Source organism: Dasypus novemcinctus, chromosome 2 (assembly GCF_030445035.2).
Source record: "Dasypus novemcinctus isolate mDasNov1 chromosome 2, mDasNov1.1.hap2, whole genome shotgun sequence".
In the NCBI taxonomy this organism is placed as follows: Eukaryota; Metazoa; Chordata; class Mammalia; order Cingulata; family Dasypodidae; genus Dasypus; species Dasypus novemcinctus.
Window position 1 is genome coordinate 146,426,475 of NC_080674.1, and position 18,002 is coordinate 146,444,476.

Here is an 18,002-nt window from a genome sequence, read left to right on the forward strand (position 1 = left end):
AAACTAAGCTAGTGGAATATTCCACCAGAGAGCAGCAGAAGCTGGAAAATGTCTCTAGTGTTCTTATTGCCGTGCAAAGCCAGGAGATATCAGTCACAACCTGTGTTAGGGACTCACTGCCACCGGCTACAAGGTTCTACATGGGACTGTATAAATGTTAGGACAGGCTACTGTTGGCCAACAGAGCCACGGCACTTGGAAGCCTACCTTATATCTTTCTTGACCATTAAGGAAATATTTTTCAAATAAAACAAAGCCACAACCTTCCTGTTAATATTCTTTCTAATACATACATGAGTTTTTGGAGAGGGATTTTAGTAGCAAATTATTCCCCTTTCCACTGATACTCATTAAGAAAAAACATAGTCAGCACCTAAGCTCTTCCTAGGATAGATATGCACATAGTATGCCTATTTTTCCTTTATCTTTGTGCCTGGGTCTCAGCACACCTATTCCCTCTAGCAAACTGCAAAACTCCATGTACTAGAGTCATCTTTTCCGAAAGAAACAGAAGATGTTTCTATCCAGCGAAAGAAACGCTAATCAAAGAGCAAGGCAGTGTAGTAGAACAGTTAAAATCAAAGTTTTGAAATCAGAAAAATGTGAACAGAATATGGCACTGCCTCTACCAGGCTGTGATATGAGACAATCTACTTAATCTTTCTGTACTTTACTACCTGATTAAAACACATCTCAGCCATGAGTCTAACCCACCTTTCCTGAGGATCTACCTTAGTCAAGTGGAGCCATAAAAGCAAGAAGATGCCAGAAAAAAGGGTAGCTTGAAAGTAAAGGAGAACTTTTTGCAGCAAAATGTAAAAAAAATCGGACATTAGGAATTAATGTTTGGGGATTAATTCATTTTCATTACATGCAAACTAAAGTTTATCTAGGCTAAAAGGAAAACCTGTATTGGGATTATCTTAAATTTTGTCCCACCAACTTTACCAATAGGGTACACATATGCAAAAGCTCAATATTTTCAATACTTATTTCAATACCTTGACAACTCACAAGTATCAACCAACACAAAGCTTTTGGACCAAATTTTAGACTAACTGGCTTTTAAACCCTGAATGAATTTCAATTACAATTTCAAAGTTGCAAACCAGTTACTCCTTCACTCTTCCATTGTAGTAAAGATACTGTATCAGCCAAACACCACCAAACCCAAGTAACATTCTTTGACAACACTTGCCTTGCCTAGAACATTTGCTAAATTCTGCCTGAGAAATTACATAATCCCTAATGCTTTTCTGACAACATTCAACACCTCATTCAAGACCCTGCTCATGTGCTCGCTTCGGCAGCACATATACTAAAATGGGAGCCATACAGAGATAAGCATGGCCCCTGTGCAAGAATGACACGCAAATTCATGTTAAAAAAAAGACCCTGCTCATACATAACACACCTCCCTTTGAGTTTTCGTCTTAATCACCTGCTTACACTACACCCTCTTCAAAACATACTGTGTGTTATTCTATACTATATGGGCTGGAAATGGTTCCTATCACTTGAGTGGTGTTTTAGGGCATGCTTTCATTTTATTAAGTATTTCTTCCAAAATACCCAGGGTCAAACTCACAGCAGATGTTTGATGAAGTTTATTAGTTGGCTGGTTAGTAATAAAAATGCATTTGTGGGCTTCACCTTTCATATATCTAGATGTGCGTTTGGTGAAAAATCTAGTTAAGAAGGCCACAAACATGGCAGGAAAAAGACAATCTTTCTTTTGATAAGGATCATTATTCTAAATGAGACCTGAAAGAATCAAATGAAAATGAGAAAACAGAAGAATACAGGTTATCTGCACAACAAGTGGCAGCTGTCAAGCACCTGAAAATGTGAGGCGCTCTAAACCTAGTAGGGAGGATTGCTGCAAATGTAAAGAGAGTAAAAGTATAACCAGATGAAACTTACCTGTCTGAAAACTTGTTGTTAAATTAAAGGTAGAAAACAACTTGGTTAAAAAAAGGACAAAGCAAAGAGTGGATGTAGCTCAGTGACTGAGCATCTGCTTCCCATGTATGAGGTCCTGGGTTCAATCCCTACTACCTCCCTTAAAAAAAAAAAGGACAAAGCAAATATAACAAAAATGCTAAGGCACCTATTATATAAAAAATTAAGAAGACAGAGAGAAAGGGCTCGATTAAAACACAGAAAGTTTGCTCAGTCTATCAATATAAAAGAATTAAGTCTGTTTTCACCTTTCTACCAATAAGAGAATAATGAAACCACATCTTTTAATCAAACTCATTATACTTTTGGGGAGGTGAGAAAAAAGCAAAACTGTTCTTTTTCTTAATCTTCATTTGCTTAGATTCAAATATAGTTCTTTATAAAGTGATTAAAATAGGAAAGAAAGGGAAGTTTACCTTCCTGAATCGACAAGCAAGGGTTCAAAGTGTGTCAAACTGCATAAGGCAAAGCTGGTTGTCAGAGGGACAATGCCACAATGAGAAACCTCACACTTCCATAATACTTCCAACTTGCTGGAGAAAAAGAGCTTTGAATTCCGCTAATTTCTTTCTCCCCCTCATTACGATAGCAGGCTGCTGAAGAATTATGGCAGTTCTATGGAATGTATCCTAGAAGAAGGTTCTATTCTGAGATCCCTAGAGAAGAGTCTGGACTCAGAAGAAATTTCTGCTGCCCAAGTCCTTGGTTGGTTAAATCCAGCAGCGGGCTCAGGTAAAGCCAGTAAGTTTCTCCTCCCACTCTTCAAAAAGGATCCAATATTATTTAGTTCTGTTGCAAAACTGACAATAACTTCAAAATTTCTCACAAACATCTTCCTATGTAGGGGCCTGACTTAAGCACACCCTCAACCACAAGATCAGAGAAAAAAGGGTCCTCTGCAATACGAGTCCAACTGGTGTGTGCGAGTAGGGGGAAGGGGTATAGCTATAACACACACTGCACTCTGGTATTCTAATTAGGCACTCTTGTTTACCTAAGAGTGTGTCTGGAGTAAGCCTTTCTTCTGTGGAAGGTTAAGTATATCTGCTATTACAATGAGAAGTCTGTCAAGACTTGAAATTCAGACAGAGTAATTGTTCATTAGGTTCACAGTGCAGAGCACTCCGTGCCAGAATACAACAGCTGTTAAGACTAGTTCCATGTTGAGGCAGGTGGCCTATGACACTTAGAGGGGACTGAGGAACACCACCACACCCTGTCACATACACTCTCATCTCCCTTCTTCCCTTTATCACCACTTTTTCTTATGCCTTAGACCTGTTTGTTGGTGGCATTAGAATCCTTACTCCTTAACTATTTAATTTCCCAATGTTTGTATATACAAGAAGAAGAAAAGCACTAACATCTACAAAGGACTCTATTGTGGCAAATGTGGTGCTAGGCATTTTCATTTACATGATCTTACTTCATTGTCATTCAAAATCACTGTCATAGTTACAGGTGTGGAACCAAAGCTTGGAAAGAATAACTTGCTCTAGGTTAGATGGGTAGGCAGTGAGGAGACCAAGACCTCTGTAATTGCCTGTTCTATATTCAACTCTTCTTGAGCAATTTAAAATATCTTACTTCTTGACTTTTGTCTCTTGTAGTCTTTTACCTGTCTAACCATCAGAGACAGGGGTGGGTGGACAGACCTTCCCTGCACGACCCTCCAAGCCAGACAAGATGATAAAAAGCCCTCTTAAAAGTCTGAACAATGAATGGCTCAGGTATCAATATGAAAGACTACAAAGTATCGCTTTAATTATAACAAGCACTTCCTTGTAAAATTTTAAAGTACCTGAAATTCAGTGCTTTGAGAATATTCCCTGTATCACGTGTGTTCTATTAATCAACAATTTTCACTTGGAAGTTACTCAACACATGTAACTTGTTTTAATTTATTCAAAGCATACAGATATTAAGCTATCTGTCCTATATCATTTCTCTGTAAGTCTCTGACAATCTCATAAAATTATTAACTTTTAATTTAACACAATGTGAGGAATTCTGCAGAGATTTTAAAAAACATGATTATATATTGGGGCAGAAGAGATGCATGTATGTCACATATGGTCAGGTAATTTCGAGTTCCTTCAAAATCAAGATACCTACAAGTCATTTTAATCTAAACAGCTAGCTTTTAAATCGCCCAACGACTACAGAAGACCCAAATGAAGTTCACAAGTTGCACCCATCTTCAAACATGGGTTGAAGATTACGTGAGTTCTCATTATATCTGAAATATACAAGGTTCTCTGCATAAGTTAAGTGAAAAAATATTCTAATACCCAGAGACACAACTTAGCCCAAATTAACCTTATGTGTTCCTCTGTCACATTCATCAGACTGTCCTTGGCTAGAAATGGCTCTGGTGGTTAAGTTAATTATCCAAAAACTAAAAAGCTTCTAACACTATTTCTGGGGCTAGCTTACACACAAATACTGTCTGGCACAAAACAGAGGAGGAAAAAAAACCCACAAAAAAATCATCGCACTGTATTTGCAAAGAATCTAGGCAAAAAGCCATTAAAAACCCCCAAATTTTCCACCTACCTTTCTTGGAACCCTGCTTGAGATCCCTATTTAAGATAGCACAACCATGGTTCCACTTGCATGGCCCAAGTTCCAGTTTTGGCTTATGTACACAACTGTCCTCATTAAGCCAACTATGGAGAACATACCAGGAGCACTGGAAGAACTATTGCCAACTTTAAGTAGGGCTTATGTACAGCAAAATAACTGGTTATTTTATGAGCACACACAGAAACTGACATTCAATCATGCTTATATGAAACCAATTTAAGTCATATGTAACACTTCTTTCAACTCAAAAGATTTAAGTTTGATGCTGGCTATAAAACAGAACCTAACAAATACCTTATTTTAGCAATTTTAGCTCCTATAAATGCTCTTCTATGACATGAGATAAAAAAATAGAGTCTGTTTATAGCTCAGATTACATTCTGAGTATATCCAACTTTGCATTTTTTGAAAACCAAAAAACACATCCACAGTGTAGTACAGCATATTGGTTTAAGTCCTGGGCTCTGCTACATTCTAGCTTTGTGGTATTCTGGACAACAAGCTATTTAATTTCTCAGCCCCAGTTCTCTTATATCGAATGCTGGCAATAATTATTTTGTTGCAAGGATTAAATGAAATAATGTATCTCTTAGCACAGTGTCTACAATATACCAAATGCTCCATCAATTATTCTGCTTAGATACCATACTCTGTTCAGATGTACTTTATTAGGGAGTCCATTTTGAACTACATTATATTTGGGTTATATATCAAGAGGTAATCACTTATTGACTATCTCAATTTCATAATTATCCTTCTCCCAACATATTTTAATAGCTAGTTAAAAACAGACCTATTTCTGATTCTCATGCCCAGAATTCTGCATTGCTGGGGGAAATTTCTTCATTTCCAAAACAATTTAATTAATCCGCCATTAATCTAGTGCTAATAATCATGCTTGAAAACAGTCTCAATTTACTTTTGAAACCCACAGGTTGCCCCCAAACACCAGCATACATGGATTCATTTGCCACCCAATTTGTCTTTTAGCTCATTGCAATTTTCCTAAAACTATTTTAGCATTAGGCAAAGAAGGAAAAATATTTCTCTTTATTAAGCACTTATCTGTGCACTAGCTCTGAAAATCTAAAACCTTGTATAGGTATTGGGGAACTTCTGAACCAAACAGAATAAATTTCAGACTCCCTTACTAATAAGCAAGAATGCCAAGATTTTAAAATTTCATGGGCTCAAGATGCAATGAAATTCTAACAGTAAGCATGGGGTGGGATAGGGGAGGGAGAAGCAAAGTAGGACATGAATATCAATCACATTATTTAGAGGAAAACTCCCCAGCTATTTTAGACAGCTTAATCCTGTCTAAAATGTTCAAACTAGCTTTATCACTCCAAGAAAAGTTATGCCTAAGAACTTCATTTTTAATATGCTTTAAACTTTACTGAACTTTCATAAACTAAGGAATAAAGCCTTCAAAAACTTAAAACAGGGGCTTAAAATTTTAAGTGGCTCAGTAACCTGGCTAGAAACAAATTTAAGAATGAGCTTCCTTCATCAAACAGTCAAAAAGAATGCTATTACATATTTAGCAGGGTTACCTCCAAAATTACTTCTTCACTTAGATAGATGGCAAGTTACAGTTGTAAATTCATATTCTAGACTGTTTCAGAGAACACAATATATGCAAATTTTGATGTGTGAACCTGGGTAAGCAAATTGCCTAAGAAATGCCTCTAAATGAAAGTAATTACAGAACAAATCTACAAGTCATATCCACTTTAAACAACCAAAAAAAAAATCTATAAAAGGCAATACTCACTGACAGCTTCAAGTAACAGAAAATCCCAGTGAAACAAAAGAACCTGGCTAATTCCTGGTAGAGTATCATTAATGGGTCATGACCTATATTATCCCTCCTATACAGTATTCTCACACTTGGGGAATAATAAATTTTACCATATGGCACAGAACCATCTGTGTTCAAGTTCCTGTAAGATTATTAACTAGACCTACATATTCTATTAAATTAGAAGAAAATAAAGCTAAGGAATACAAACAAGTTGCCAGAAAGAGTGAACAAAAGCCCAAGTCGCCAAATAGGGCCAACTTTCAGAAGCCTTGTCCTAAACAGAACTGTTGCTGCTTTATTAAGAACAAAATATCAAGGCAAAACCAGTCTGTTAACCCCTGGCCCATAATGAAAGTACATATACCTCATATTACCAGGAGCTCAAGAGGTGGTCATCTTACCATTGCAAATCTATTGGTCAAAGGCAAACCTGGGTTCGAATCCATATTTAATCCTTGTGTTGAAATCAACTTTCCAAAAGGCCTGAAGCAAGCCACCCTGCTATTCTAAGAATGCTCAGATGTACAAATAAGTAATGTTTCAAGAACTTTTTCCTTTTCCTTTTTTCTTGCCACTTATTTCCTGTAAGTAAAAAGTTTCTATGACCAGGAAAGGAACAAAATAACGTGAGAAGACAGGAATACCTCTGGCACAAATTTCCAAAATGATCAACAATTTTTTCCCTAAAAAGCATACATGGGGCAGTTTCTGTCTAGTCTACTTTTCACAATGGACATACCTGCAGTTTATCAAAATTTACAAAGAAAAGACTAAAACCCCATTTAATTTAGTTCTGAATTTCAACAAGCACTACTATATGGGAATTAAGAGGGGTTTTAGCCTCCTCTTCAAAAATTTTGATAACTACCCCACATATACCCCCAGAAATTCTAGTAAAAGGCCAACAGGGCCCCCTGTTGCTTTGGTTCATACCAAAAGGCTCCATAATCTGGATTTCTCCCGGATACTGAGATATATATTCGTCAGCCAAAACCTCTCCTTCCCTTCCCTCCCCCAGCACGCCTTGGCATTTCCAGTTTATAGGTAGGTCCTGGAACAGCTACCAGCAAGACGCTCCGGGGTAATAAAAGGACCTGGGGAAGTCATCTTGGAAGAGGTGCAAGACCGAGAGAGAAACCAAGTGAAGTGAGAATGAGATTGTCCCTAGCCACCTCTCTTTCCCGCCTCATCCCAACTTCACCCAGATATCAGAGGGTCGGGTGGGGGTGGCCATTTTAATGAGGCCTGTTTGAGGAATGTAAAGAGAAGGTGAAAGAGGAAATCAAGAGAAGGGCGTTCGGAAAGGAAGGCCGGGCCCTTTCCCACAACTCCCGAATCGGGTGGCAGCACCTGGAGCCCGAAGAGTGAGGAGCTCGAGGATTCGAGGGCCAGGTACAAAAGTAGCGGTGGCCTACCGCGAGGAGGAAGAGAGGTCTGAGCCCCAGGAGGGCGACCCTTTACTTTCAAGTGGGGTTAGGACCCTTTCTCGGGCCAACCGTGAAGCCCCTCGCCCCTGAGTCGGGAGCTACTACCCAGAGGTCCAGAAGGCGGGAGTTGGCTAGTGCCTGGTTCTCCTCATCCGGCCATGCGGCGCGGGGGCGGCCATCCTGAGGGGTCCGGGAACCAGGACACCGGGGGGGGCCGGACGCGGCGCTCACCCGCGGGCCGCCTCCAAGCTCTTGATGAGCTTCTTGATCTTCCAGATCTCCACATTCCTGTCGGCAGCACTGGGGTCGTCCGCCATCTTCTCGCCTCCTCCTCCCTAGAGCGGCCCGGCGGGGCCCGGAGACACCAAGACCACAGAGTTAGCGCCGCCGCTGGGGCAGAGCGGCCCCCTTACTCACCACCCCTAAGCGGCCCTCCTCTCCCCGCCCCGCGCGGCCCACCGCATTTGTCACCGGTCTTCCCCTTCTCCCGACTTACCTAAGGGCCCAGTCCTGGGCGGCAGCGGCTGCTCCTCCCCGGCGGCGGCTCCGCGGCGGCGGCGGCTCTGACGTAGGACACCGGCTCCCTCTCTCCAGGCAGCTGCATGTGTTGCAATCTGCTCACATGGGGCCTGTGACATCACTTCCTCCGTCAGGGGCGGAGTAGAAGGCGGTGAGCGGAAAGGAGGGGGCTGACGGGGGCGAACGAGGGGAAGTTCTGCGCGCGACCCGACTCTCCATTGGCTCTTTGAGTCGCAGCCTATAATGGGCCCGCTGATTGGCCGCAGCACGGGCCGCGCAGTCTTCTGAGGTAGGGGTGTGAAGCAGGGGGTTGCACCTTCCCTTCCGGCCCGGCAAGCTCAGAGGAGGAAACGACCGGAAGCCGGTGGCTCTCGCGAGGATTTACTCGGAGCCCCGTCAAACTCGAAGTAGGGCGGTTCTTAAAGGGCGAGGCGCAGTGGTCTGGTCTGTTTCATCCCTCTTCTGTGAATCGAACAGGTGTCTGAGGTTGCGGTGATTCGCGGCTAGGCTGCCGGACCCCGACGAGCAATTTGAACGGCCCCTGAGAAGCCGCAAAGAAACGCCTCGCGGCTTCATCGGTGCGCAGTTCCCGGGTCTGCTTGCATCGCGGCTGCGCGGATCAGTGTTCCGTCTCCCGGCCAGGGTGCCATAGCTCCTCCACCCCTTTCCTGGGAGCTCCGGGCTCCTCCGCCCCAGGGAGGGAAGAGGCAGGTTTCCTCTCGTCCCATGGGTGGGATGATATCACTTTGGGCCTGGAACTTTGTGGGGTGGGGTGGAAGAAGGCAGGGGCTGCCAGAAGTTGGAGATCTGAGGTATCTGACCCTATAAGTGGTTTGGTCTGAGCTGTTAAGAGGGGAGGTGGAAGAGTGTTGAAGCAAGATGGGCGGAGTTATAAATGAGAACTTTTTTTATTTTGAGTTAGGTTTTTTAGTTGGCTACTTTATCTCCCATCGCCTTAGTTGTGTTCGCTCAAATATTTGAGCCCAAATTTTGTGCTAGCCCTGGGATAGATGGGTGACCCAAACATCTTACAGTCATGTTGGGTTTATAACTGTTAATGATTTTATACTTTTGTGTAGTAAAATAAGTGCACAAGTATATAACTGTGGAGGGTACTGCAGCATGCTCTGGGTGAGTATGACAGGGGTCCCAACTTTGGAATGAAAGGAGTGATGAGCAGGAGTATGTCAGATAAATGTGTCAGTTAGGGAACAGCATATGGCAGAAGAGAGGATAACGCATTTGTGGAAGTACGTAAAAGCCAGTGTGCTGGAGTGAGGTCAGTAATAGGAAGAGTGGCCGAGAAGGCACAGAACACATCACATAGGGCTGTATAAGCCAGGTTTAGGAGTTTGGCTCCTTCATCTTATGAACAGTAGGCAGTTTAAAGGATTTAAAGCCGGGGAGCTGACAAGTAGGTAGGGTTTCCTTTTTTTTTTTTTTAAAGATTTAGTTTTCATTTATTTCTCTCCCCTTCCTCCCCCTCCCCCACCAGTTGTCTGCTCTCTCTGTCCATTCACTATGTGTTCTTCTGTGTTGGCTTGTTTTCTTGTCAGCGGCTCCAGGAATCTGTGTCTCTTTTTGTTGCATCATCTTGCTGTGTCAGCTCTCTGTGTGTGCAGCTCCACTCCGGGGCAGGCTGCACTTTTTTCACGTGGGGGCGGCTCCTTGCCAGGACGCACTCCTTGCATGTGGGGCTCTCCTACACAGGGGACACCCCTGTATGGCACGGCACTCCTTGCATGCATCAGCACTGTGTATGGACCAGCTCACCACACAGATCAGGAGGCCCTGGGTTTGAATCCTGGACATCCCATGTGGTAGGTGGATGCCCTATCCATTGAGACAAATCTGATTCCCTAGGGTTTCCATTTTAAGGACACATTTCTGCTTGGATTGGAGAAAGAGTGAAAGCCTAGAGACCATTTAGGCTGCCATGGTAATTCAGGTAAGAAATGGTTGTAGTTTCTACTAGAATGGTGACAGTGTAGATGGAAGTGGATGGATAATGATATACCTGTTGGTTAGAATGATAGGGCTGAATAAAGGATAGGATGTGGAACATGAGTAAGAACAAGAATGGCTCCCAGAATATTGAAATAGTGACATTTATTGAGATGGGAAAGATGAGTAGGTTTGGGGGAATGATTGAAAATTACATCTTGGGCCCATTATGTTTGAGATTACTTATAAGATCCACAAGTTGTGATGTCAGGCAATTGTAATTGTGTAGGCTTTGAATCCTTTTTGCATGTTATCTCAACTTTGTTCATATTTGGAGATGGGAGTTCTACCCCTATTTCATAGTTGTTGGAACTGAGGCAAAAAGGTGAAAAGAACATGCTCAGAGCTACACATCTAGTTTATGGCTTCCAGACTCCATGTTCAGAGTATACTGTGCATTATTATGCAGCTACCCCATTGCCTATGTTTTCCTAGGGTGGGGACCCAGTCAGATTTCCTATTATGGGGAAAGTCTTCTCTCCCTTAGGAAATGAATTTACCCAGGATGGAGTCCCTTCTTCAGGTTCCACTTTGTAATTTTTTGGCATATGTTCATTCATTCATTACATAGTATTTGTTGTCCTCCTACTGTGTGCTGTCCACTGTGCTTAGTAATGGATCTTCTTAAAGTGGTTATTCAGAAACACTGCCTACTGACTGACGAGGATCTACTGTGTGCCAGGCTTCCCCTACCTCCTTCTCCTTATCCCAATTCCTACTTTCTACACTGGATTACCTTGGTCTACCTTTCCTGCTCATTTATATGTTTGTGTTTATAGCATTACTTAAGGTCCAGGTACGATGACTTTATAAGCTTTCTAGACCAGCTCACAGGCTTTTCTGTGTGATTCATGCTGAAGTAAGCTTGGTGACATCACAGGTACGATTGCTGTTTGTCAGTCTTTCGGTCTTACCAAGATGTGCAGTTTGTTTCTTAGAATATTCCAGACCCAGGCAGTTTAACTGTAGCCCCCAAAGCTCACCTGCCTACTTGATGTAAATTCACTATCTGCATTTAGAAATGGAGATTTAAAGTGTTAGAGGCAAAAGCTGGGACAGAAGAGATTTGAGAGGAATGGAACAGGGATGCTGTAAGTTTTGATGTTGAAAACAATAGCAACTTGAGAACATAGTGCAGTTAGCCACAGAATGAGATAATTGGTTGCTAGGGTGGAGGCTAGTTCTCAAAGCAAGATGAGGAAGGCAGGGAAGCAATGGCTGTAGAACGGCATGCTAAGGGTTATGTCTGACTTGTCTGGAAGTCAACAGGATTGTTACAGGACAGACGTTTGAAGCTAGGCGGCTTTAGGGTTGAACCCTGACTCTGCTTAACTTGGGCAAAATACTTCTTAAATCTCTCAGAATCTTTTTATCTGTAAAATGGGATACTGCCTTCTTTGTGGGATTATTGTTGGATTAAATAGTTTATGTGAAGTGCCTACTACCATTCCTAGCAAACATATAAATCATCAGTGAATGTTAGTGAGTTCCTTAATTTTTCCCTTAATTTGTTCTTTCCTCTTCCACACTTTCCACACTCATCTGTTGAGAATCTTTACCTAATAATTCCCCAGCAGAAATTGAAGTTGAGAAACTAAAGAACAAAGTCAAATATAATTTCTAGGGATTTGTTTTTTTTCTTGTGGAAAGAGGGAACCAGTAAAATAGGTCTGTGGGATTTTTCCTCCTGCATAACTAGCTGGTTCATTAATGATTGTTAGAAATTTGGATCTTTTCAGAGTTAAAGTTTAAAATATCAAGTATTTGAGGAGTGGGTATAGCTAGTTTAGTGGTTGAGTGCCTGCTTCCTATGTGTGCTATCCTGGGTTCAATCTCTGATGCTTCCTTAAAAAAAGAAAAAATCAGGTATTTATATGCCCTAACTATGTAAATAAAATGAATGACTTTTTCTCTGGACCTAGGTATCTGAATAGTTGTGTGTTTTCCCTGTCCCAATCCTTTGATCCAAGTTCCATACAAGATTTTGTTTTAAAAAAGAAAGCTGTTTCTGCACCTAGAAAAATAATCCTTTGAAAAATCTCTGAATTATGCTCTCTAAAGTGCTGACAATTCATAAAGTAGATGGAGATCAATAAAGAGTGTTTAATCTGCCTTCAAGTTCCTGATTGTATTTATTTATTTACCAAAAAGATGTATTTATTTATTTATCCTCCCCCCCCAGTTGTCTGCTCTCTGTGTCCATTTGCTGTGTGTTCTTCTGTGACAGCTTCTATCCTTACCGGTGGCACTGGGAATCTGTGTTTCTTTTTGTTGTGTCACCTTGTGTCAGCTCTCCGTGTGTGCCGTGTCTTTCTTGGGCAGGCTACATTTTCTTTCGCGCTGGGCGGCTCTCCTTATGGGGCGCATTCCTTGCGCGTGGGGCTCCCCTACGCGGGGGTCACCCATGCGTGGCACGGCTTTTTGCAGCGCATCAGCACTGTACATAGGCCAGCTCCACTAGGGTCCAGGTTTGAATCGCAGGCCTCCCATGTGGTAGGTGGACACCGTATCCATTGGGCCAAGTTCGTTTCCCCTGATTGTATTTAAATATAATGAATTTGAGGAATGTATTTCTGTAGCTTCCATAAAGAACTCTTATATTAAGTAAAAGCCAATGAAGAGTATCTAAGCTGTAGTGATATATTATAAAACTCCAGAATTTAAGACTTGTGTATTTGACATAACTCAGATTTGCCTATCTATGTGGGCAAGTGTAGGGTATCATTTATTCCCCAGTGGACACTTAGTAGTGAAATGTAAGGAATACAACTAAGGAATGACAGCAGTGTTCTTTCTACATGACCATTTTTACATGAATTTGTAAGTCTTGTTAAATTAAGCAGATAGCAGTTTTTAAGTGTTTTATTCTCCAATTTCCTCCTTTAAGAAAATAAGGCCGGAAGAAAACTAAAACTCTTTTCCATATTCTCATTCTTTCAATTGTCTTAAAGAATTCTTTTTGGAGAATCTTCATTCTAGGGAGACATCACTAGCTGGAGGAGGTAATTTCACAGTCCATAAAAATAATTAGCAGGCTATGACAAAGAGGCCTGAACTCATAAATCATACAACTTGAGAAAATTAAGAACTTGGAGGGTCTGATTTTCTTTAGGAAAATATAACTAAATGCTTAATTAAAACTTCCACACTAAGGGAAAATAAACCCAAAATCTCATAATATATATGATTTCCAAACACTCTCCTATTCCATAGGTTGCTTTTCACATTCTTCATGAAGTCCTTTGATGTACAAAATGTTAAATGTTGATGAAGTCTAATTAACTATTGTTAATTTCATTGTCTTTGCATTTGCATTGCAGGAAAAATCTAAAAATCCATTGTGTAAAAACAGGTCCTGAAGTTATTTTCTGTGTTTTATTTAAGCTTTTAAATAGTGTTAGTTCCCATATTTATGTCATTGATCCATTTAAAAAACTTTTGTTTATGGTGAGAGTTAAAGATCCAGATCCATTCTTTAGCATGTGGATTTCTGGTTAACCGCATTATCTGATGGAGAGACTGTTCTTTCGCCATTGAATGGAGTTGTCACCCTTGTTAAAAAGAAACTTGCCATAGATTTGAGGATAAAAAAATAATAATTGGAAGAGACTGAAAGGTTAACCCTTGGGCCACCTGCGTAGGCAAGTGTTTAATGTTTTCAGTGGTGCCCTGTTTGACTCAAAAGAGAGTTCTAGAATTCAATTCCATAAATATTTATTGTGAATCAGTTTTCTCTCAAGCACAGGAAAGTTTTAGATATAGTCCAGTTCTTAAACTTATGGTTGTCTTTTTTTGGGGAAAAAGATGTACGCTTGATAAATAGATAGCAGTATAAAAGGAGAAGTAGCTCTTTCTGAGACTGAGCAGAAATGAACATATGAGACTGAAATATCTTGTCATATCAGTAAGCAAGACTACTGGAGTCCTGTCAGAAGGACGTAAGAGCCAATGAGAAGAGGTTCCTCCCACATGCCAGTTAGAATAGTTGCAATGGATTGAAAGGCATGAATTATAATCCATGAAATCATGACAAAACCCAAGAAGCCATAATAGTCTCGCCTTTGTTGTTACTGAGCCAATTTTTTCTAAAAAACTAGTTAGTAAAGGAAAAGAATTGGGCATTTAATCTTCATTTCCTACGTGAACTGTATGTCAGGGTAACTGTTAGTAGATACTTAGGGGACGCGTCTCACTATAGAGTATTCCAACTAAAAAAACAAAACAATGCATGGAAGTAGAATAATGAAATTAGAAATCTAGGTACTAATCCTCAGTGGTCACTAACATGACAAAAGAGAACCAACCAGAATTATGTTCCTTCGGTGGACATACACACCATTTATTAAGTATTCTTGCCAAAAAATTGGATTTGAGTCATACCAAGCAAGGGCAGGAAGACATTAAATGACACCACAGGGATGCAATCAGCAAAATCTAGAATGTAGGAGACTCTACAGGACCAGTGATCCAGTTTCTTAAATAAATTGCAAAGGGGGGAAAGAAGGCTCACAGAATCCTGTAAGAGGAACTTCTAAGGAACATGTCAATCAATTTAGGGCGTGGCCCTTATTTGGTTCCTAATTCAAATTTTAAAAAAATAAATTACTGGGAAAAATTTGAACACTCTGATTGCTGTTAGGAGTTGTGAATTTTTTCTTTAGGTATCATTAACAATATTTTTTAATTTGTAGAATAAGCCTTTTTGAGGTACATACTGAAATGTTCATGAGTAACTGTTTGATTATGAGTTTATGATTTGCTTCAAAATAATCCCAGGGAAGTTGGGGCAGTAAGAGAGATAGTAAGCTGATGAACCAAACATTAAAAATAAGACTAAGCCTTCATGTAGCAGGCATCAGGGGGATGGGAACAGAGGGTCTGACCAGTTAGGTCTAAAGGCAGATTGATTTTACATGTAGGAAATCTATGATTCTTAACCTGTTGTAGGTCACAAACTCCTTTGAGAAAACAGTGAAAGCAATAGACCATTTTCCTAGGAAAAATGTCAGTCTTGCGCTTTTTATCAGTGGTTTGTGGCCTCCCCTTTCCCCCCTCTAGGTCATGGGAAGATCTAAGAGCCTCATTTTAGAGTCTGTAATTTAGGTGGAACATTTTATTTTTCTGTTTCCTGATGTTACTCAAGGTTGGTGCCTGTTATTAAATGCTGATTTAGTGTTCAGGTGGTCTTGTTTTTAGTGTGAAAAATTTCCTGACTTGCTGTAAAACAGGAGTTCTTAAGGGGTCAGTGGACTTGAAATAAAAACAAACAAACATTCTTGGGGAGTTGGTGCAGGTTTGATATATTCATTAAATAATATACACAGTATAGCGTGGGCTTAGTAAGGGGTCCGTGGTTTTCACCTGACTGGCAGAGGTGTCTGTGGAACAAAATAGGTTAGGAACCCCTGCTGTAGAGAAATGGATTTGGTGACATAAATATTAAAAGCAATAAAATTTGTTGATATTCAGCTGATTTTTTAAAAAATGATTTATCCCCCCCCCTCCCATTGTTTGAGGTCGCTGTCTGCACTGTGTCCATTTACTGTGTGCTGCGTTTGCTCATCTTCTCTTTAGGAGGCACTGGGAACCAAACCTGGGACCTCCCTTGTGGAAGAGAGGTACTCACTCACTTGCACCAACTCAGCTCCGATTTGTTGTGTCTGTCTTTCCTCTGTGTCTCTCTTGTTGCATCATCTTGTTGTGCCCGCTTACCTCCAGGAGGCAATGGGACTGAATCCGGGACATCCCATGTGCTAGGTGGAAGCCCAATTGGTTGAGTTACATCGGTTTCCTTTCAACTGTTTTTGACCTACTGAAATGGCTGTTTCATATTACTTCTCTAATTGCTAAAATAAGACATCCTTTGTGCTGTTCACAGAGCAAGTGGTGTACCTCACGTTGCAGCTCCTTATCTGTCTTAGGGCTAGCATTCATCCATTTCTGCCTTCTGAAACTAACCAGTGGTCAGGTAAAGACAAAGCCCTTAACAGCCTTAAGATTGGAGAAGGGAAGGATAGTTGTGTGGTATCTAAAATAGTAAAAGCCGGGAAGTGGACTTGGCCCAATGGATAGGGCGTCCGCCTACCACACGGGAGGTCCGCGGTTCAAACCCTGGGCCTCCTTGACCCGTGTGGAGCTGGCCCATGCACAGTGTTGAGGTGCGCAAGGAGTGCCCTGCCACGCAGGGGTGTCCCCCACGTAGGGGAGCCCCACATGCAAGGAGTGCACCCTGTAAGGAGAGCCGCCCAGCACGAAAGCAAGTGCAGCCTGCCCAAGAAAGGTGCTGCACACAAGAGAACTGACACAAGATGATGCAACAAAAAGAAACAGATTCCTGGTGACGCTGATAAGGATAGAAGCTGTCACAGAAGAACACACAGCGAATGGACAGAGAGCAGCAGACAACTGGGGGAGGGAGGGATAGTAAAAGTCTTTTCTTGAATTTATTTTTCACTCCTAGCCTTCTCATGTACCATCTTTGGAGAATTTCTTTACTGCCCCTTTTTGCTACAAAATCTCTAGTATAAATGTTAAAAATTAACCTATCCTCAGATTACTTATAATGGGTGCCTTATAATAAAGAAATGTGGTGGACCAAAGCAATAGTGGAACAAACTGACATCTTACTATCTGGTAATTGAGACACTGATAAGGATACAACACCTATCTACTATGCCTACCAATAATGTATATGTGACTGAGCACTAGGGAAATCAGATGAATCCAAACCAAGGGCCATTCTGCAAAACGAATGGCCTGTACCCTTAAAACATGTCAACGTCATGAAAAGTAAAAAAAGGCAAAGGAACTATCCTTAGATAAAGAAGACATACCAATTAAGTACAATGTGAATCTTGATTTAATCCTGAATAGAAAATAAAAATAGGATGTTATTTAGACAGTTAGGGCAACGCAAAACACAGATGGTATATTCAGTAATTAAAGAATTGTATCAATGTTGTATTTTGATATTTGTGGGGGAGAATGTCCTGTGCTCTTAGAAGATAGATGCTGAAGCATTTAGGGGTAAAGTGTCATGATAGAAAGGGGGGAAAAAAAAAGTACCATTATATATTTACGAGAAAGTAAATGTGACAAAATGTTAACCAGTGATTCTAGGAGAAAGGTATATGTATATTCTTTATACTATTCTTTTGTTATAATAGGTTTGAAAATACCAAAATTAGAAAGCTGAGGAAAAAACCCACCTGGGTAAACAACAGCATAAAGAATTTTCTCAAGAATTTTTCACAGAAGCAGTGGAATTGGATCTCCTTACCTAGGCAGTATAAAATGAGTTCATTTATTCTGGCCACTCCTATTCCCTTTGCCCAGGAAAACTCAGGCCACATTTTCAGTCCTCGAACATTACTATCCATTTCTCTTTGGATTTTTTCTAAGAACTTTTTACCTTTCATGGGTTTGGTTTAAGTTGCCACCAGTTCTCTTTTATGCATTTGGTATAAGTTGCCACCAGTTCTGACAGAATAAAAATGAATTTAAAAAACAAGGGACACCTTTACCTCTAATGGAGAAATGGAACCACCTCAACTTTTGGGCAGTGGGAAGATTTAAATTGACTAAAGATTTGAGTGTTTGTGTGTCAGACATTGTTCTAGGTGCTGAGAAATGATGAAAACCATCTCTGGCTTCACAGGGCTTACATTTTAATGAAAGGATAAACAAATCAAGTGGTA

General features: G+C 40.8%; 1 protein-coding gene and 1 non-coding gene across 2 annotated transcripts in view; one reads left to right on the top strand and one right to left on the bottom strand.

Annotated features, from left to right (window-relative positions):
- Positions 1–8,913, bottom strand: part of ETF1 (eukaryotic translation termination factor 1) — a 28,878-nt gene extending 19,965 nt beyond the window's left edge. Inside the window, exons 1-2 of the mRNA XM_004467021.5 lie at positions 8,279–8,913; positions 8,014–8,117 (exon numbers count right to left, since the gene is read on the bottom strand). Coding sequence (XP_004467078.1) covers positions 8,014–8,099 — 86 coding nt within the window. The 5' untranslated portion in view covers positions 8,100–8,117; positions 8,279–8,913. The remainder of the gene's footprint in view (positions 1–8,013; positions 8,118–8,278) is intronic.
- On the top strand, positions 1,295–1,398 carry LOC111766209 (U6 spliceosomal RNA). The gene has a single exon (XR_002798310.1). It is a non-coding gene; the product is annotated as a U6 spliceosomal RNA (small nuclear RNA).
- Positions 8,914–18,002: the final 9,089 nt, after the last annotated feature.